This window comes from Lithobates pipiens, unplaced genomic scaffold, assembly GCF_037356315.1.
Source record: "Lithobates pipiens isolate NorthernLeopardFrog02 unplaced genomic scaffold, aLitPip1_a1.2 Scaffold_18, whole genome shotgun sequence".
In the NCBI taxonomy this organism is placed as follows: Eukaryota; Metazoa; Chordata; class Amphibia; order Anura; family Ranidae; genus Lithobates; species Lithobates pipiens.
In genome coordinates, this window is record NW_027507758.1 from 623,686,145 (window position 1) to 623,703,618 (window position 17,474).

The 17,474-nt window shown below is 44.9% G+C and overlaps 1 protein-coding gene across 6 annotated transcripts; it reads right to left on the minus strand.

Moving 5' to 3' along the window:
* Positions 1 to 1,704: 1,704 nt before the first annotated feature.
* On the minus strand, positions 1,705 to 15,011 carry LOC143989418 (uncharacterized). Of its 6 annotated transcripts, none has more exons than XM_077489538.1 (11): positions 14,947 to 15,011; positions 14,747 to 14,850; positions 11,250 to 11,378; positions 11,040 to 11,163; positions 10,110 to 10,207; positions 9,793 to 10,020; positions 9,181 to 9,399; positions 8,894 to 9,100; positions 8,607 to 8,813; positions 8,291 to 8,429; positions 1,705 to 4,230 (listed from the first exon to the last, which is right to left on the minus strand). In XM_077489538.1, the coding sequence occupies exons 4-11, from the start codon at positions 11,122 to 11,124 to the stop codon at positions 2,981 to 2,983; spliced, it is 2,433 nt and encodes an 810-aa protein (XP_077345664.1). In that variant the 5' UTR covers positions 11,125 to 11,163; positions 11,250 to 11,378; positions 14,747 to 14,850; positions 14,947 to 15,011; the 3' UTR covers positions 1,705 to 2,980. The 6 variants fall into 6 exon arrangements, with proteins under 6 accessions (XP_077345664.1, XP_077345663.1, XP_077345662.1 ...); XM_077489537.1 differs by lacking the exon at positions 14,747 to 14,850 and adding an exon at positions 11,508 to 11,669 and having other exon boundaries at positions 14,947 to 14,999; XM_077489536.1 differs by having other exon boundaries at positions 14,747 to 14,853; positions 14,947 to 14,999.
* Positions 15,012 to 17,474: the final 2,463 nt, after the last annotated feature.

Genomic DNA, 17,474 nt, shown 5'->3' on the forward strand with positions numbered 1-17,474 from the left:
TTGTGATATCAACAGTAACATGTTATCAGAGTTTTAATAGACTAGCCAACTATAGGAATAGACAAGTTAATACATAGGTGCAATAAATAGAGCGGATCCATGACCACCTTCGAATAATATTTATTGTACCAATTACTTCAATTATATAACTGAATAACCTTTATATGTTAATTTTACTGTAATTGAAACCTCTTATTGTACCACAATTTAACCTCAATAAAAAAAAGTTTGTAAACAAAAAAAAAGAATATAAATGTTACTCCAAAGCACTTAGTCCCCCGAAAATGTGTTGTGGTTGCCTACATAAGAAAGTGTCAATTGCTCCACACACAATACACATTGCAGTGTACACTGAAAAATCAATAATTCTAGGCCTATTATTCACGGCTAACCCTCAACTGATGACTTGTAAGAAGCCTTTGAAGTGTCACCTCTGGGCCATTTTTGGTAATTTCACCAGCACACAGAGTTTTAAAGCTGGACATGTTGAGTATCTATCTACTCCGCAGAATATCAACTTTTATATTTTATCTGAATAATTGGGTAGTATATTGCATTTGTGCGCACTGAAAATACATTTAGTTTATTTTTACCGATATTTACCTTTGATAAGCCATGGTGTTAACATTATCTGATATTAAAAAAAATGGGAACTACCACCATTTTGTTCTCCGGAAAATATATGTTTGGGGATTTTAACTAATCTTTAGATCCGAAATCTGCATTTTAACATGTGTGCAAAAACAGATCTGGCAGTGAGAGTTAAAGTGAGCTAGAAGGGATCCTGGGGTCACACTGTAAACATTAGAGCTCCCCTTAGCTTCAGCCTGGAAGTAACATTGCTAGGAGGGCTATTTATTTAGCTATTTCGCATTTCCTATCTTTAACCATTTCACGACCGCGCTATAGCTGAATGATGGCTACAGCACGGTCGCACTTTGAGAGGACATCAATACAGGTCCCGTTTCTTGCATGCCCCCTGCGGCGGGCATCCGCAGGTACAGTTTCTCTGATCGATGTGTCCTCGGAACACAGATCGTGGTAAAGAGCCAACCACAGCGCTCTGCCAATCACAGGATTTGCCGGTTATTGGCAATCTTCTCCTCACACTGACAGCGGGTGAGGAGAGGAGAGCTGATAACCAGCAAATCTACACAGAGTACATCTACACTGATAATCAAAGTGCAAGCCCATTGCCCTCCAGTGCTGCCTGTCAGTGCCCACCAGTGCTGCCTATCAGTGTCCATCATTGCTGCCTATTAGTGCCCCCTATCAGTGCCCTCCAGTGTTGCCAGTCAATGGCTATCATTGTCCATCATTGCTGGCTAACAGTGGCCATTATTGCTGCCTATCAGTGATGCCTATCAGTGTCCATCATTGCTGGCTAACAGTGGCCATTATTGCTGCCTATCAGTGATGCCTATCAGTGTCCATCATTGCTGCCTATCAGTGGCCATCACTGCTCTCCAGTGCTGCCAGTCAGTGGCTATCATTGCTGTCTATCAGTGTCCATCATTGCTGCCCATCAGTGGTCATTATTGCTGCCTATCAGTGACACCTCTCAGTGCAGCCTTATCAGGACACATCAGTGAATGAGAAAAATTGCTTATTTACAAAATGTTATGACAGAAGCGAAGAGAAACTTTTTTTTCACAATTTTAGGTCTTTTTTTTTTGTTTAGCAAAAAATTAAAACCCCAGTCTGTTTTAAATCAATGGTTGGTTTAATATTGCTAGTTTCATTATGTCCTTTAGCGTGACAAGCACCACGAATTCTGGTCGTATTTTCATTAACACAGTAATTTCTTATGATCGTCAGCTCCATCTTGGGGCAACAAAGTGCTACTGTATATTATTGACACTAGATGAAGTCAATGATTGTAGCAAATGACTGTATGACATAAAATATGACCAATGCTTGCCACGGCTGGGCGAATTTTGGTCACATTCATTCAACACATTTTTTTAAAAACAGATTTTAAAGTGTTTGTGAAATCTTACACCACAAAATGTACTCAGCCAATGAAAAGGTAATGACTCCATTTTTATTTTTCTGCGGCTATCAATGGCCAACACTGTACAACACTTCACCCATGTCTTTGGTGATCTCTGGTCTCTTTATCAACTGTTTCTTACATGATGAAGATCAGCCATGGAGTATATCTGAGGTGTATATCAGGGTGTGCTTCTTCCCCACATGAGAGCTGTGATGTCCAGCAACATTCATATAGAAGACATTCCCCACACTCAAGGCACTAATACACCTCAAGGGTGTTACGGGAGTCACTTTGGGCGGGAGGGGCTTGTGAAACACAGCTTCTCTTGGAGAGCTCTGGAAACTCCTTGTCCAGCTGCTCCCCCAGCCCTTCCTATGTGTAAGTTACTCTGTGTCTATTATGGGCACAGGGTGACCGAGAACCCCGGTCTGATCTCAAAAATATATTAAGATTAAGTCCTCCTTTTATCAGAGCCCTTTGGTAGATGGTTTGAGGTGGGGTGGGGGTTGCTATGTTTTTGTTAAGTGCCTGTATCCCATTGTTCTAGTGTGTCTGTCTGCCTTGGGAGAAAAGTATTATGGGATGTATATGTATATGTGTTTTAACTGTGAGGAGGGAGAATTCCTCCAACAGTTCTCCCTGTTGATAGGACAGTCTACTAATGAGAATTCTGAATACACCTGTGTGTCTCTTGTTGCACCGCCCAATGTCATTATGCAAAGAAAGGGGGATTGTCCCCTGTATGTATATCTGTGTGCCTTTGTTCAAATAAACAGGTAATGTTCCAGCTTTGCAGCCAAAAAAGTAGTGCCTAGTTCTTGGTTGTAAGATGCGGCTATAATATCTAATATCTATATTCAGACTGGAGGAAGCGGTATATGACGGAAGCACTCAAACGGAGTGTGGGAGGTTCCGTTACAGAGGGTTGTGTGGGATCCTTGATGTACAGGAAGACAGAACTTCAGTGAGAATCAATTCTCTCAGTCAGGACAGGGAAGTGGCTTCTCCTCCCGTGTGAGATCTCTGATGTTTGGAAAGATGGGACTTCTGTGAAAAACATTTCCCGCACTCAAGACAGGAATACGGCTTCTCCCCCGTGTGAGATCTCTGATGTCTGTGTAGATTGGACTTCTTTGAAAAACATTTCTCACAGTCAGGACAGGAATAAAGATATAGATTTTCCTCCGTGTGAATTCTCTGATGTGAGTAAAGATCTAGCTTCTTTGAAAAACATTTTCCACACTCGGGACAAGGATAATTCCTCTTCTCCATGTGGCACCTTTGATGTTTTAAAAGATCTGATTTTCGTGCAAAACATTTCCCACACTCAGAACAGGAATACGGCTTCTCACGTGTATGCAGTTTCTGATGTGCGTAAAGATTGGAGTTATTTGAAAAACATTTCCCACACTCAGAACAGGAAAACAGCTTCTCCCCCGTGTGAGACCTTTGATGCGAGACAAGTCCTGATTTTTTTACAAAGCATTTCCCGCACTCCGAGCAGGCATATGGTTTTTCACCAGTGTGAGACCTCCGATGTGTGACAAGTTGTGATTTTTGTACAAAACATTTCCCGCACTCGGAACAGGAATACGGCTTCTCACCAGTGTGTAATCTCTGATGGTTGCAAAGATTGGACTTATTTGAAAAACATTTTCCGCACTCAGGACAAGAAAATGGCTTCTCCCCTGTGTGGGACCTCTGATGTACGGCAAGTTTGTATTTTAGTACAAAGCATTTCCCACACTCAGAACAAGAATATGGTTTTTCCCCCGTGTGCAATCTCTGATGTGTGTAAAGATTGCATTTCTTTGAAAAACATTTCCCACACTCACGACAGCAATGCCGCTTCTCTACCGTGTGAGATCTCTGATGTATGGAAAGATGGGACCTCTTTAAAAAACATTTCCCGCACTCAGGGCAGGAATGTGGCTTCTCCTCTGTGTGAGATTTTACATGCACAATAAGATTGGATTTAAAATGGAAACGTTTCCCGCACTCAGTACAGGAAAATCTGTTATCTGTTGGAAGGACGGCACCGTCCCGCACAGTCTGAGGTTCCTCAGGATAAGAGGAATACGATGGTCCATCTACACTGTGTGGTGCCGGATGGACATTTGAGGTAGTCGGGTTTTCTCCTGGACTATACTGTGTGATGTCCTCATCTTCTACTTTACAGTCTGGAGACAAAGTGAGACAATCCTCGGAGGTTTTCCTCATCTCCCGTCCATCTACTAAAATAGAAATACAAAGATTATTACTAGACATGAGCTGATTGGTTCCCCTAAACCAGGACTCCGCCCACATCAGGCAGCTTTGTCTCTGAGGATCTTACAATTCCCCCCTCAAGGTAACTAGTAAATGGGTCCTCTGATCTCCTACCAGATCATTTCTTTATTCATGGACCTTAGTCAGAGAGGGAGGAAACAACGAGAACTGTCTTTTATAGGAGTGACAGTGATGAGGGGATTATAGGACGAGTGTCCCCTCCCCCTCTATCACTCATTGCCATCTTCCCAACACAAGAAGTCCTGCACTTCCTTATTTAGTCCATGATTTAGTCATAAATAACAGCGGGGCTGAGCCCCACCAGAGGTCAGAGAGTGAGGATGGGGGGAGAACAACCAAGATGAAGACTGGACTGATCCTGAAGACCCCCATCATTGGGTTATTGACTCCTCCCTCATTATCACTTTCTGTTTAAAGCGGGACTGTACTGGGGAAAAAAATATTAAAAGCCAGCAGCTATAAATACTACAGCTGCTGACTTTTAATAAATGGACACTCACCTGTCCCGGGGTCCAGCGATGCCGGCAGCCGAGGCCGATCGATCGCTCGGCTCTCGGCTGCTGCCGCCACCATTCTAGGTGAGGGAATCAGGAAGTGAAGCGAATCGGCTTCACTTCCCGGTTCCCTACTGCGCATGCGCGAGTCGCGTAGAGCAATAGGAATTGTCCGCGCTGTCTCTGGGACCAGTGTTCAAATTCAAATGAACACCGTTAAAGTCTATGGGACACGAACATGAAGAATCAAAAGTGGTAATTTTAAAGGCTTATATGCAAGTTATTGTCATAAAAAGTGTTTGGGGACCTGGGTCCTGCCCCAGTGGACATGTATCAATGCATAAAAAAAGTTTTAAAAACATCTGTTTTTTTTTCAAGAGCAGTGATCTTGATAATGCTTAAAGTGAAACAATAAAAATTAAATATTCCTTTAAATATCGTGCCTGGGGGTGTCTATAGTATGCCTGTAAAGTGGAGCAGTTTTCCCGTGTTTAGAACAATACCACAGCAAAATTACATTTCTAAAGGAAAAAACGTAATTTAAAACTGATCGTGGCTTTAATGAATTGTCGGGTCTCGGCAATATAAATAAAACTCATTAAAAAAAACGGCATGTTAAGAATATTAAGAGGAACCCCGAAACCACAAAAAAATTAATTGCGTGGGGGTTCCCCCCAAATTCATATCAGGCCCTTCAGGTCTGGTGCAGATATTAAGGGGAACCCTGTGCCAAATTTAAAAAAGAATGGCATAGGGGTCCCCCCAAAATCCATACCAGACCCTTATCCGTGCACGCAACCTGGCAGGCCGCAGGAAAAGAGGGGGGGATGAGAGAGCACCCCCCCTTCTGAACCATACCAGGCCACATGCCCTCAACATGGGGAGGATTCTTTGGGGTCCCCAAAGCACCTTGTCCCCATGTTGATGGGGACAAGGGCCTCATCCCCACAACCCTTGTCTGGTGGTTGTGGAGGTTTTCTGGCGGGGGGCTTATCGGAATATGGAAGCCCCCTTCAACAAGTGGACCCCCAGATCCCAACCCCCCCCCTATGTGAATTGGTAAGGGGTACAGTGTACCTCTACCATTTCACAAAATAAAGTGTCAAAAATACTAAAAAAGACAGGAGACACTTTGGGAGGAGTCCTTTATTAAAAGATAAAAAATAAAAATGTCCCGGGATGTCCATTCATCTTCTATCATGCTGCCGACGAGCCGAAAAAAGAAGAAAAAAAAAACGCAACACCTCCGCCTCCATGGGAGGCTCCCGACGAGTGAAGCTTCTTCTCGGTGACAGCTGTTATATAGCTGGGGGCGGGACCACCCAGTGATGTAAACAGGTGACTCCGCCCCCTGATGCCACGTGACATCAGAGGAAGACGGGGTCGTGAGATTTTGGAGGGACCCCTACACCATTTAAAAAAAATAAAAATGGTGCAGGGTTCCCCTTAATATCCATACCAGACATGAAAGGCCTGGTAATGGACAGGGGGGGGGGGGGGATGGGGGGGACCCATGCCGTTTTTTTCAATGAGTTTTATCTATATTGCCGAGACCAGACAATTCATTGCAGCCGCAATCAGTTTTAAATGACAATTTTTCCTTTAGAAATGTAATTTTGCTGTGGTATTGTTCTAAACACGGGAAAATTGCGCCACTTTACAGGCCTACTATAGACACCCCCCATGCACGATATTTAAAGAAATATTTAATTTTTATTGTTTCACTTTAAGCATTAAAAAAAAAAAAAAAATCACCTCTCCCAAAAAACAGCCATTTAAAAAAAAAAATTCCATTGATACATGTCCCCTGGGGCAGGACCCGGGTCCCCAAACACTTTTTATGGCAATAACTTGCATATAAGCCTTTAAAGGGGTTGTAAAGCTTCGTTTTTTATTTTCTAAATAGGTTCCTTTAACCACTTGCCGACCGCCGCACGATGATGTACGTCCATTTTTTGAAGAGGGATATCTCGGTAACGGCAGCAGCTGCTGCCACAACCGAGATATCCATCTCTTCAGGCGGCGGTCGGCTGTACGATAACGGTGGTCTCCGCGGCGGATTCGCCGCGAGATCACCGCTATCGGCGGCGGGAGAGGTGCCACCCCCCCCTCCCGCCGCCCCCTCCCGCACCTTCCGCCGCTTACCGGAGCCATCGGTAGCGGCGGAGGCGATCGGGTCCTTCCGTCGGCTGGGCATAGAGACAAGTGAGGCTAAGATGGCCCCCACTCGTCTCTATACCATAGGAGGGCGGAAGCGACGTCAAAACGTCACTTCCGCCCATACCTCTTAAAGGTATATTTTTTTTTTTAAATGTCAGATTTTCTTTTTTTTTTATTTTTTTTTTTTTTTGCATTTTAGCCCAAATATGAGATCTGAGGACCTTTTGACCCCAGATCTCATATTTAAGAGGACCTGTCATGCTTTTTTCTATTACAAGGGATGTTTACATTTCTTGTAATAGGAATAAAAGTGATCCATTTTTTTTTTTTTTTTTTTTTAAGTGTAAAAATAAATAAAATAAATAAGAAAAAAAAATTTTTTTTTTAAAAACACCCCGTTACGACGAGCTTGGGCACAGAAGCGAGCGCATACGTGAGTAGCGCTCCCGCATATGAAAACGGTGGTCAAACCACATATGTGAGGTATCGCCGCGATCGGTAGAGCGAGAGCAATAATTCTAGCCCTAGACCTCCTCTGTAACGCAAAAAATGCAACCTGTAGAATTTTTAAAATGTCGCTTATGGAGATTTTTGAGGCTAAAAGTTTGACGCCATTCCACGAGCGGGCGCAATTTTGAAGCGTGACATGTTGGGTATCAATTTACTCGGCATACCATTATCTTTCACAGTATAAAAGAAAATTGGGCTAATTTTACTGTTGTCTTATTTTTTTATTCAAAAAAAGTGAATTTTTTCCAAAAAAAGTGCGCTTCTAAGACCGCTGCGCAAATACGGTGTGAAAAAAAGTATTTCAATGACCGCCATTTTATTCTCTAGGGTGTTAGAAAAAAAACAATATAAAATGTTTGGGGGTTCTAAGTAATTTTCTAGCAAAAAAAACTGTTTTAAACATGGAAACACCAAGTCCGAAAAAGAGGCCTGGTCCTTAAGTGGTTAAGCTAGTGCATTGTTGGTTTACTTACCTTCTCCTTCGATTTCCCTTCTAAATGTTTTTTTTTCCTTTGTCTGAATTTCTCACTTCCTGTTTCTCCTCAGTAAACTTCACACCATCATCTGAGTGGTGTTTAGTCAGCCAGAACAAAGAAAAAAAACATTTAGAAGGGAAATCAAAGGAACCAACAATGCACTAGCTTAAAATAACCTATTTAGAAAATAAAAAACAAACCTTTACAACCCCTTTAAAATTAGCACTTTTGGTTTTTCATGTTCGTGTCCCATAGACTTTAACGGGGCTCCGCGGCTTTCGAATTTCCCGCAAACACTGCATTATGTTCATCTAAACAACCAAAGTTCGGGCCGAACCGTTCGCCCATCCCTAGTAATGACCCACCTGTGCTGATCTCTGTAGGAGTGTCCTCTTCTATAAATGTCCCCGTTATTCCATCCTCCTCCTTAGACTGCTGATCATCCCTCACATACATCTCTTCTTCTGTTTTAATCTCAACTTTTATATCTATCAGATCTTCACCCTAAACCAAGAGACGACAAAAAGATCTGTAAAATATAAACTTTAATATTGTGACATTACCTAAAAAAATTCCACACATCTTGTTTCCAAGCTACATCAAGAGAATGAAATAAAATAACATCTTTAAAACATAAACTTTAATACTGAGTCTATTTTCCAAATACTCCATCCCACCAACCTTATAACATTGAGGGATGGTGTGATCTTCCTGTGTGGAATCCCGGGAATACAGAGGACGGGGACATCTCTCTGGTGGGTTCCTGGTATTTGGTGGCTCCATCATATCCTTTTGTCCTTCTGAAAACTCCTCCATCACTCCATACTCATCATCCTCCTCTTTATATTCTTCTTTGACAACAATATTATAATCTTTAAGGTTTCCACTCTGCATATTTAATAAATCATTCATTATATAAAACAAGTTTGTGTATCAATCACAGCTACAAATAATTGTTCCTCATCTACCTGATGATGGTGGGGGATGGTGTGATTTTCCTGTGTGGAATCCCGGGAATACAGAGGACGGGGACATCTCTCTGGTGGGTTCCTGGTATTAGGTGGCTCCATCTTATCCTTGTGTCCCTCAGAAAGCTCCTCTATCACTCCATACTCCTCATCCTCCTCTTTAAACTCTCCTTTACCAATAATATTATTATTACAGAGGATTGCACTCTGAAAGATATAATAAAACATTCATCACAACAAACATGCTGTGTATAAATCATAACTACCAATAACTGTCAATCATCTACCTGATGATGGTGAGGGATGGTGAGACCTTCCTGTGTGGAATCCCGGGAATACAGAGGACGGGGACATCTCTCTGGTGGGTTTCTGTAGCTGGATGACTCCACCATGGTGTCCTGGCACAGATCTTTGTTTTCTTTTAGAGACTCCTCCATCACCCCATCCTCATCATCCACTTTTATCTCTTCTTTAACCTCGACTTTAGAATCTCTCAGGTCTCCACTCTGAATATATAATAAAAATGACATCAATGGTAACAATGCAGATAATGTACAGATCCTAATGATACTATCAGTGATTGTTCCTCATCTACCTGATGATGAGGGATGGTGTGACCTTCCTGTGTGGAATCCCGGGAATACAGAGGACGGGGACATCTCTCTGGTGGATTTCTGTTACTTGATGTCTCCACCATGATGTCCCTGTAGAGATCTTTGTGTTCTTCAAAAAGCTGCTGCATTACACCATACTCCTCATCCTCCTCTTTATACTCTTCTCTAACAACAATATTATCATCCCCAAGGTTTCCATTCTGAGAGATCTAATATAACATTTATTCTAACAAACATGCTTATAAATAAATCATATGCAACTATCAGCGATTGTTCCTCATTTACCTGATCAAGGTGAAGGATGGTGTGACCTTCCTGTGTGGAATCCCGGGAATACAGAGGACGGGGACATCGCTCTGGTGGGTTGCTGTAGCTGGATGACTCCACCATGATGTTCTGGTACAGACACCTGTGTACTTTTAGTGACTCCGACTCCTCCATCACCCACTCTTCATCAGCCTCCTCTATTATATCTACTTGAATATCAACTTTAGAATCTCTCAGGTTTCCACTCTAAATATATAATGAAAATGACATCAATTGTAACAATACAGATAATGTACAGATCCTAATGATACTATCAGTGATTGTTCCTCATCTACCTGATGATGATGAGGGGTGGTGTGATCTTCCTGTGTGGAATCCCGGGAATACAGAGGACGGGGACATCTCTCTGGTGGGTTCCCATTACTGGATCCATCTGTAGGAAACACACACACTGACTGAATACATTGTTTCTATGTATTTATCAGATGATTTTTATTTTTTATTTTTTTTAAAGCCCATGGTGTTGTGTGAACACACTCAAAAACTTGTCCCAGTGCCAAAAAATAATGTGCACACACGTAAAGAGTGAAACACAAAAAAGTGCAACGGGTGTACACAAGTCGTCTAAAATCAGAGGACCTTGCCCTGATCCCTCGGGGCGTTAGGCTCCAGACGGCAACTGGGGTACTTACACTTGGTCCATCTGGCCAAAACCAGACAGACCCCCGTTCTTTGGAGGGTCTGCCGAAACAGACCCATCCAAGTACTAGGTGGGTCTCCCCCGAAGGGAGACCCCATGAGAGAGGGTGAACCAAGCCAGAAGGCCGTGTCCACACCCCCTTTCTAAGACTTTCAGGGCAGGCCCGAGGACCTACACCAGTGATGGCGAACCTTGGCACCCCAGATGTTTTGGAACTACATTTCCCATGATGCTCCTGCACTCTGCAGTGTAGTGGAGCATCATGGGAAATGCAGTTCCAAAACATCTGGGGTGCCGAGGTTCGCCATCACTGACCTACACCCTACCAGTCACACGTGCAAAATCTAAAACAAACATAAAATTTTAAAAAGTGACAAAGGGTTTAAATGAAAGAAAGTGGGGGAGAAGGAAGTGGAGAGGAGAGTGAAAAGTGGTCATTGTGTGGTACAATGACCAGGCCCTCCAGCCTGACTCAATACATTGTTTCTATGTGTTTATCAGATGATGGGGGATCTAGGTGGAGCCTCCGTACTGCTCTCTCCTTTACAATAAAGTCTCCTCTTACCCGGTGATGTGAGGGGCGGCTGATTGTCCATCATGACGTCCTTGTAGAGATCCTTGTGTCCTTCTAAATACTCCCACTCCTCCATGGAGAAATAGACAGTGACATCCTGACACCTTATAGGAACCTGACACACACAATGATACAGTCACCATCCAGACACATCCCTTGTCTGTTACTGGATAATGTCCCAGAATTCCCGGCACCGCTCACCTCTCCTGTCAGCAGATCAGAGATCTCTCTGGTGATTTATAGCATATTTCTATTTTTCTGTTCTATCGGGGAGGGAGGTTGACGCAATGTGATGTTCAAATGATCACCAGACTTCATAGGAGAAAATCTCTGTATTGGAAAAAAACAATAGGATTATCATGTTAGAATCCCAGAACCCTCCTCAACTGTCCGGTCAGGTCTGTGTTTTATTAATAGAGATAAGAGTGATGTCATGTGACCTCCCAGAATCCTCCTCACCTCTCCGGTCAGGTCTGTGTTTTATTAATAGAGATAAGGGTTAGCTCCGCTTGGAAATGAAGATGGCATCTATACCCTACTACCCACACATCGGAAGAATGAGGAAGTGAAGAAAGAGCCAGCATCAACCAAGCCTCAGTATCAAGTTTCTGCATTTCTCTCCTATTTCAAGCAATGGAGATGTACCTATTAGACTGACATAGTAATGACGTATAATCTATTATGCTTTGTGTATAAAACATTAGCACCACCCTGCAATAAAGCATAAGTGTGGAAATAACCAAGCAGACCGCGTGTAAGAGTGTTTGCTTTCAGCGTGCATGCACATTCACACTTTCTAATTAGGAACAGCAGCAGATAACCTTGAACTAGATTGTAGTTTGTATCCATTACAGAGTGATGTCATGTGACCTCCCAGAATCCTCCTCACGTCCCCGGTCAGGTCTGTGTTTTATTAATAGAGATAAGAGTGATGTCATGTGACCTCCCAGAATCCTCCTCACGTTCCCGGTCAGGTCTGTGTTTTATTAATAGAGATAAGAGTGATGTCATGTGACCTCCCAGAATCCTCCTCACGTCCCCGGTCAGGTCTGTGTTTTATTAATAGAGATAAGAGTGATGTCATGTGACCTCCCAGAATCCTCCTCACCTCTCCGGTCAGGTCTGTGTTTTATTAATAGAGATAAGAGTGCTGTCATGTGACCTCCCAGAATCCGCCCTCACCTCTCCGGTTAGGTTTCTATTTTGTTAAGGCCTCACTTCAAGCTGAGGTATAATTTGTCCACACATATCCCCCCACCACCATTTTGTAGTTTAAAAGCTTGTTGCAGGTTTTCTAATGTCATTGCATACAATGCATAACCGACAGTCCTGCTTTGCAATTGAGCATGCCAAGGATCCACCCACATCCTAAACACATCAGAAAAAAGAGCCAGATGGAGGGACGTTGGGAGGCAGGGGTGTGCGGTCAGTGTGATGCAGTGGCAGAACCACCAGGATCACAAAGGCTGCACTTGCAACAGGGCCCTGGTGTCCTGCCACTGTCTTAGCGATCCTTCAGCTGCTGGGCTTCACTTTTCCTGCAGTGCACACACAGGAGGAGGGAGGTGGGATGAGGAGGAGCGTATAATCTCTATCTCTCCCCTCTCCAATGTGTGTGAGGGAGTAGGGAGGGGGAGCTGTCAGTGCAGGCTCTGGGCTGTATGAGAAAGATGCTTTCAGCTCAGAGTCCTGCTGAGAAGGCACTGATGTGCACTGATAGGCGGCACTGATTAGCACTGATGGGGCTGCACTGATTATCAATGTAAACAATGTACTGACAGGCTTGCCGGTTAACAGCTCTCCTTTCCTCACACCGTCACAGCGTGGGAGGAAAGGACTGCTGATAAATGGCAAGTCTGTTTACATGCGATTAGCTGATCACAAGTTAAAGAGTCACTGTGATTGGCCCTTTACTGCAATCTGTGATCGGCTGTGTCTAAAGGATGCCCATGGGCACCCTCCCAGAACTGGAAGCCTGCTCTGTTGGCATTCTTTTGCTATAGTGCGGGCAAGAAGAAGTTAAATTAGGGTTTCCAGAGCACCCCTTACATCAGAATTTCACTTTACATAGTTAATAAGGTTGAAAAAAAGTCCATCAAGTTCAACCAAGAAGAAAAAACAATCCCATATCCCACTTTACATTCCAAATTTCACAAAGGTCCCCAATACAATGTAAGTGGAAATTCTGTGGAATCTGATGTGAGAGCTCCGCCGACTCTGATCTAAGGCCGAGATCCGCCGACTCTGATCTAAGGCCGAGATCCGCCGACTCTGATCTAAGGCCGAGATCCGCCGACTCTGATCTAAGGCCGAGATCCGCCGACTCTGATCTAAGGCCGAGATCCGCCGACTCTGATCTAAGGCCGAGATCCGCCGACTCTGATCTAAGGCCGAGCTCCGCCGACTCTCAGGCTAGCGGAGATCCGCCGACTCTCAGGCTAGCGGAGATCCGCCGACTCTCAGGCTAGCGGAGATCCGCGGACACTGAGGCTAGCCGAGCTCCGCCGACTCTCAGGCTAGCCGAGCTCCGCCGACTCTCAGGCTAGCCGAGCTCCGCCGACTCTCAGGCTAGCCGAGCTCCGCAGAATCTTGATGTTGGGGGGGCGCTGCAGAATCTGAAGTAAGGAAGAACTCTGCGGACTCTGATGTAAGGTGTGCTCCGGGAAACCCTGATTAAAGGGGAATGCTGGGATCTCTGATGTAAGTGGGGGCCCTGGTTACCAGAGTCTGCATTGTTTTTCCTTACATCAGAGTTCACCTTAAATTAGGGTCCCCGCAGTCACCCCTTATAGTGTAAAGGAACTCTATGAGTTCAGATGTAAAGTGGGAACTCTGTGGACCCTGATGTAAGGAGGGGAACTCTTGTGATTAAATACATATGATTAGAAATGTTATTTTCTAAAGCCGCTAAAGTGTTCAGGTTTGGTTTGAAGAAAAGTTGGCAACCATACCCAAGACAGCACGAAGGGGGCCCGCTGCAGAATATGTGAAAGGTTCTAATTGTGGGGCTATAATAAATGGTCTCATGATGGGAGTAAAGAGCCCCGAGCTTGGAGGGAAGCCAGGGGGGCCCTTCATGGTTTCTTGCACCAGGGCCCTGAAGGTTCTAGCTATGCCTCTGGTGTAATGGCATAGGATTCTCTGACTCTGGTTGGAGGGACATTCATTGGGAGGAGGAGCTGTCAGGTCACTGTGATGTCATAGGATTCTCTGACTCTGGTCGGAGGGACATTCATTGGGAGGAGGAGCTGTCAGGTCACTGTGATGTCATAGGATTCTCTGACTCTGGTTGGAGGGACATTCATTGGGAGGAGGAGCTGTCAGGTCACTGTGATGCCATAAGATTCTCGGACTCTGGTTGGAGGGACATTGGGAGAAGGAATTGTGGAGGGCAATGTGGGAATTGTGAGCTTTGCCAGGACACGTCATATTCCTGTGATCTCTGTGTACTCCGGACACTTTACTGATCACATTTTAGGATGAATATCTGAGACTGGGATCTTTATGGAGACATTCTTTTTCAGGACATTTCCTACAAATGACATTTCCCCCTCTTTCTTTCTAGTTGAATCTTATAAAATAAAGACATACATATTCCAAACCCCCCTAAATAACCCCCCCCCCCCCCCCACCACTGAAAAAAGTCATATCAATCAATTAGTATAGACTGGTGAGGTGATTGATGGGAAAGGTGATACCTCTCCAAAATGAAGAGAATGTTCCGGACCCGTAAGTGGGAAAAATGTTCTGCCTCTGAAGGGGTTAATCTAGGTTTCCACACTATATATGTGTATATCATCATCTGCTGGAGATAAAAGACATCACAGTGACTATGGAGGAAGAGGACGGACATGACGGGGGGGTTACTGGGTGTAAATAGAAAATAAGATCTTATTACCTCCTCTGCTGCCACTTCCAGCAATGTCTTCTCTCTACTTCCTCCCGACTCACCTCTCACCCAGAACTTCTTGTCTGTACCTTACATCACTTCCTGTCTTCCATAGAGACTTCCTGTCTGGGTGGAAGTGAGATCGCCATCTTGTGGAGCTCATAGGAACTGCAGCCCATAGGAAACGTCTCGTGGTGTGAACACGGTGTCTTGTCGAGTACTGTCCCCCGTCGGATAGCGTCCGCCCTGTACTGCGCTTGCGCAGTACAGAGGACAAGGAGATGCCGAAGGTCTCCGAAGATGAACGGCGCCTGCGCACTGTGTCCAGGTTCAAGCCCCACCATCTAAGTGGACATAGAGTTAGAATAAAAAATTGCAGAGCGAAGCGAGGCCGCACCCGAAGCGTGGCAAGCGAAAGCGAGCCCTCAAGGGGCCGTCTTACTAAGTGCTGTTTAACATCATCTACCGTATGTCCACTTGCATGGTGGGGCTTGAACCTGGACTCAGGGAACAAGATATTATTAAGTGCACAGGCGCCGTCCATCTTCGGAGACTTTCGGCGTCTCTTTGTCCACCGTACTGTGCAAGCGCTGAGCCTGCGCAGTACGGGGCAGACACTATCTGATGGGGGGGGGGGGAGTTTTTGGCAGAACAACTGCATTATGCTGTGTGTGTGTGTATATGGACTGTATAGTAAGGTGACAAGATTTTTAAAATTAAATCCGGGGACATATTTATTTATTTTGACTGACAAATGGTAAACTATTTTATAAGCATATTTTTCTCAAATTATATATGCAGTCGGTGGCATAGCTTGGGTTGTCAGCACCCAGGGCAAGGCAAGAAATTTGCACCCTCTAACCCTCTGACTTTTAAAGAGCCCTTACACTTGTACTAACCAACCTGATTCTTATACGGATCACTACACTAACCTACCTAATTCATACACTAACCTACCTGACCACTGCTCTAACCTACCTGCTTCCTACACTGATTCTTATACTGACCACTACAGTGACCTACTTGATTCCTACACTGACCTACCTGACCACTACTCTAACCTACCTGACCCTTTAACTAACCTTCATGATTCCTACACTGACCTACCTAATTCCTACACTGACCTACCTAACCACTACACTTACATACCTGATTCTTACACTGACCACTACACTAACTTACTTGATTCCTACACTGACCTACTTGACCAGTACACTGACCCACACTGATTCCTCTAATGACCACTACACTACCTAATTTATACACTGTCCACTACCCTGGCCTACCTGATTCCTACACTTACCTACCTGACCACCAGATTGGCTTACCTGACCACTACACTGACCTACCTGACTCCTACTTCCTGCACTACTCGCACTCCCCCTCCCCACACACATGTACAGTGTAGAGCAGTTGATTTTCCTCACCTATCTATAGCCTCCATGATCATCCATCAGAGCAGGGCTCTCCCCAGCACCGGGTAATGTTCTGGAGTCCAGCCACCCAGCCGCTCCTCAGTATTCCCTGTGAAAAGCTCCTCCAACAGCCGTCATACCACCCCTCCTCCTCCGCCGTTCTCACACACATGGACCACCCACACCAGAGGGATCATGTGGGACAGGCTGGACCACAGGAGGGGGGTGCTGCAGAGCAAAGCCTGAGAGTCGGACATGCCTCATCAGAGGTGTAGGGGGCTGAGGGAGGCATGCTTCACATGGCCGCAATATGGCACACTTAGGGGGGCACAGTAATAATTTTGCACCCCCCCATGTTGCGCCCGGGGCGAGAGTAATGTCTGCCCCCACCCCACACAAACACACACACTACGCCATTGCAATCCGGGGAAAAAAAACAGGGACAGACTTGGTCCGGGCACAGTGTCCTCAGTCCAGGGACTGTCCCCGGAAAACGGGGACGTGTGGTCACCCTACTGTATAGCCTTATAGATCAATAGTTGTCAACTGTTTCGGTTTCGCCAGGACAGTCAAACTTTTTAACTACTTTTCCTTTGATATGTTTGTTTCAGGCTGTGTCCAGAGAATCACAGCTTAAGTGTAAATGTGTGTTTGGGGTAGAGTTGCCACCTCATCCCTTTAAACCCGAACACCATTGAATTACACAGGTTCTGAGGCCAATTAAATGCAGATAAGGCAACAAGTGAGTTTAACTACCACCTTAATCAGTCACAGAACCCAGGGGCGCCATCAGGGGGGTACAGCCCACACTCTTGTAAGGGGACCCAGCTGTCTGGTGAGGATGAGAGAAGGCAGGGAGAGGTGTATGAAAGCTCCATGGCTGTGCTGGCTTTCAGAATGTGTGCGAGTCAGCTGCTGCTGTGTCACTGACATTGGGCTCTTTGCTGCCACCTCTGGTCAATTCCAGCATGTGCACGCCTCGTGTGTTTTGCACAAGAGCTGGGACCAGGAACAACACCTTTCAAGTAAGGACTAATGTACAACTGAAGAGGAACAAGGGTGGGGTGGTGTACATGTGTGTGTCTGCGTACATATGTGCGTGTGCCTATGTGCATGTGTACA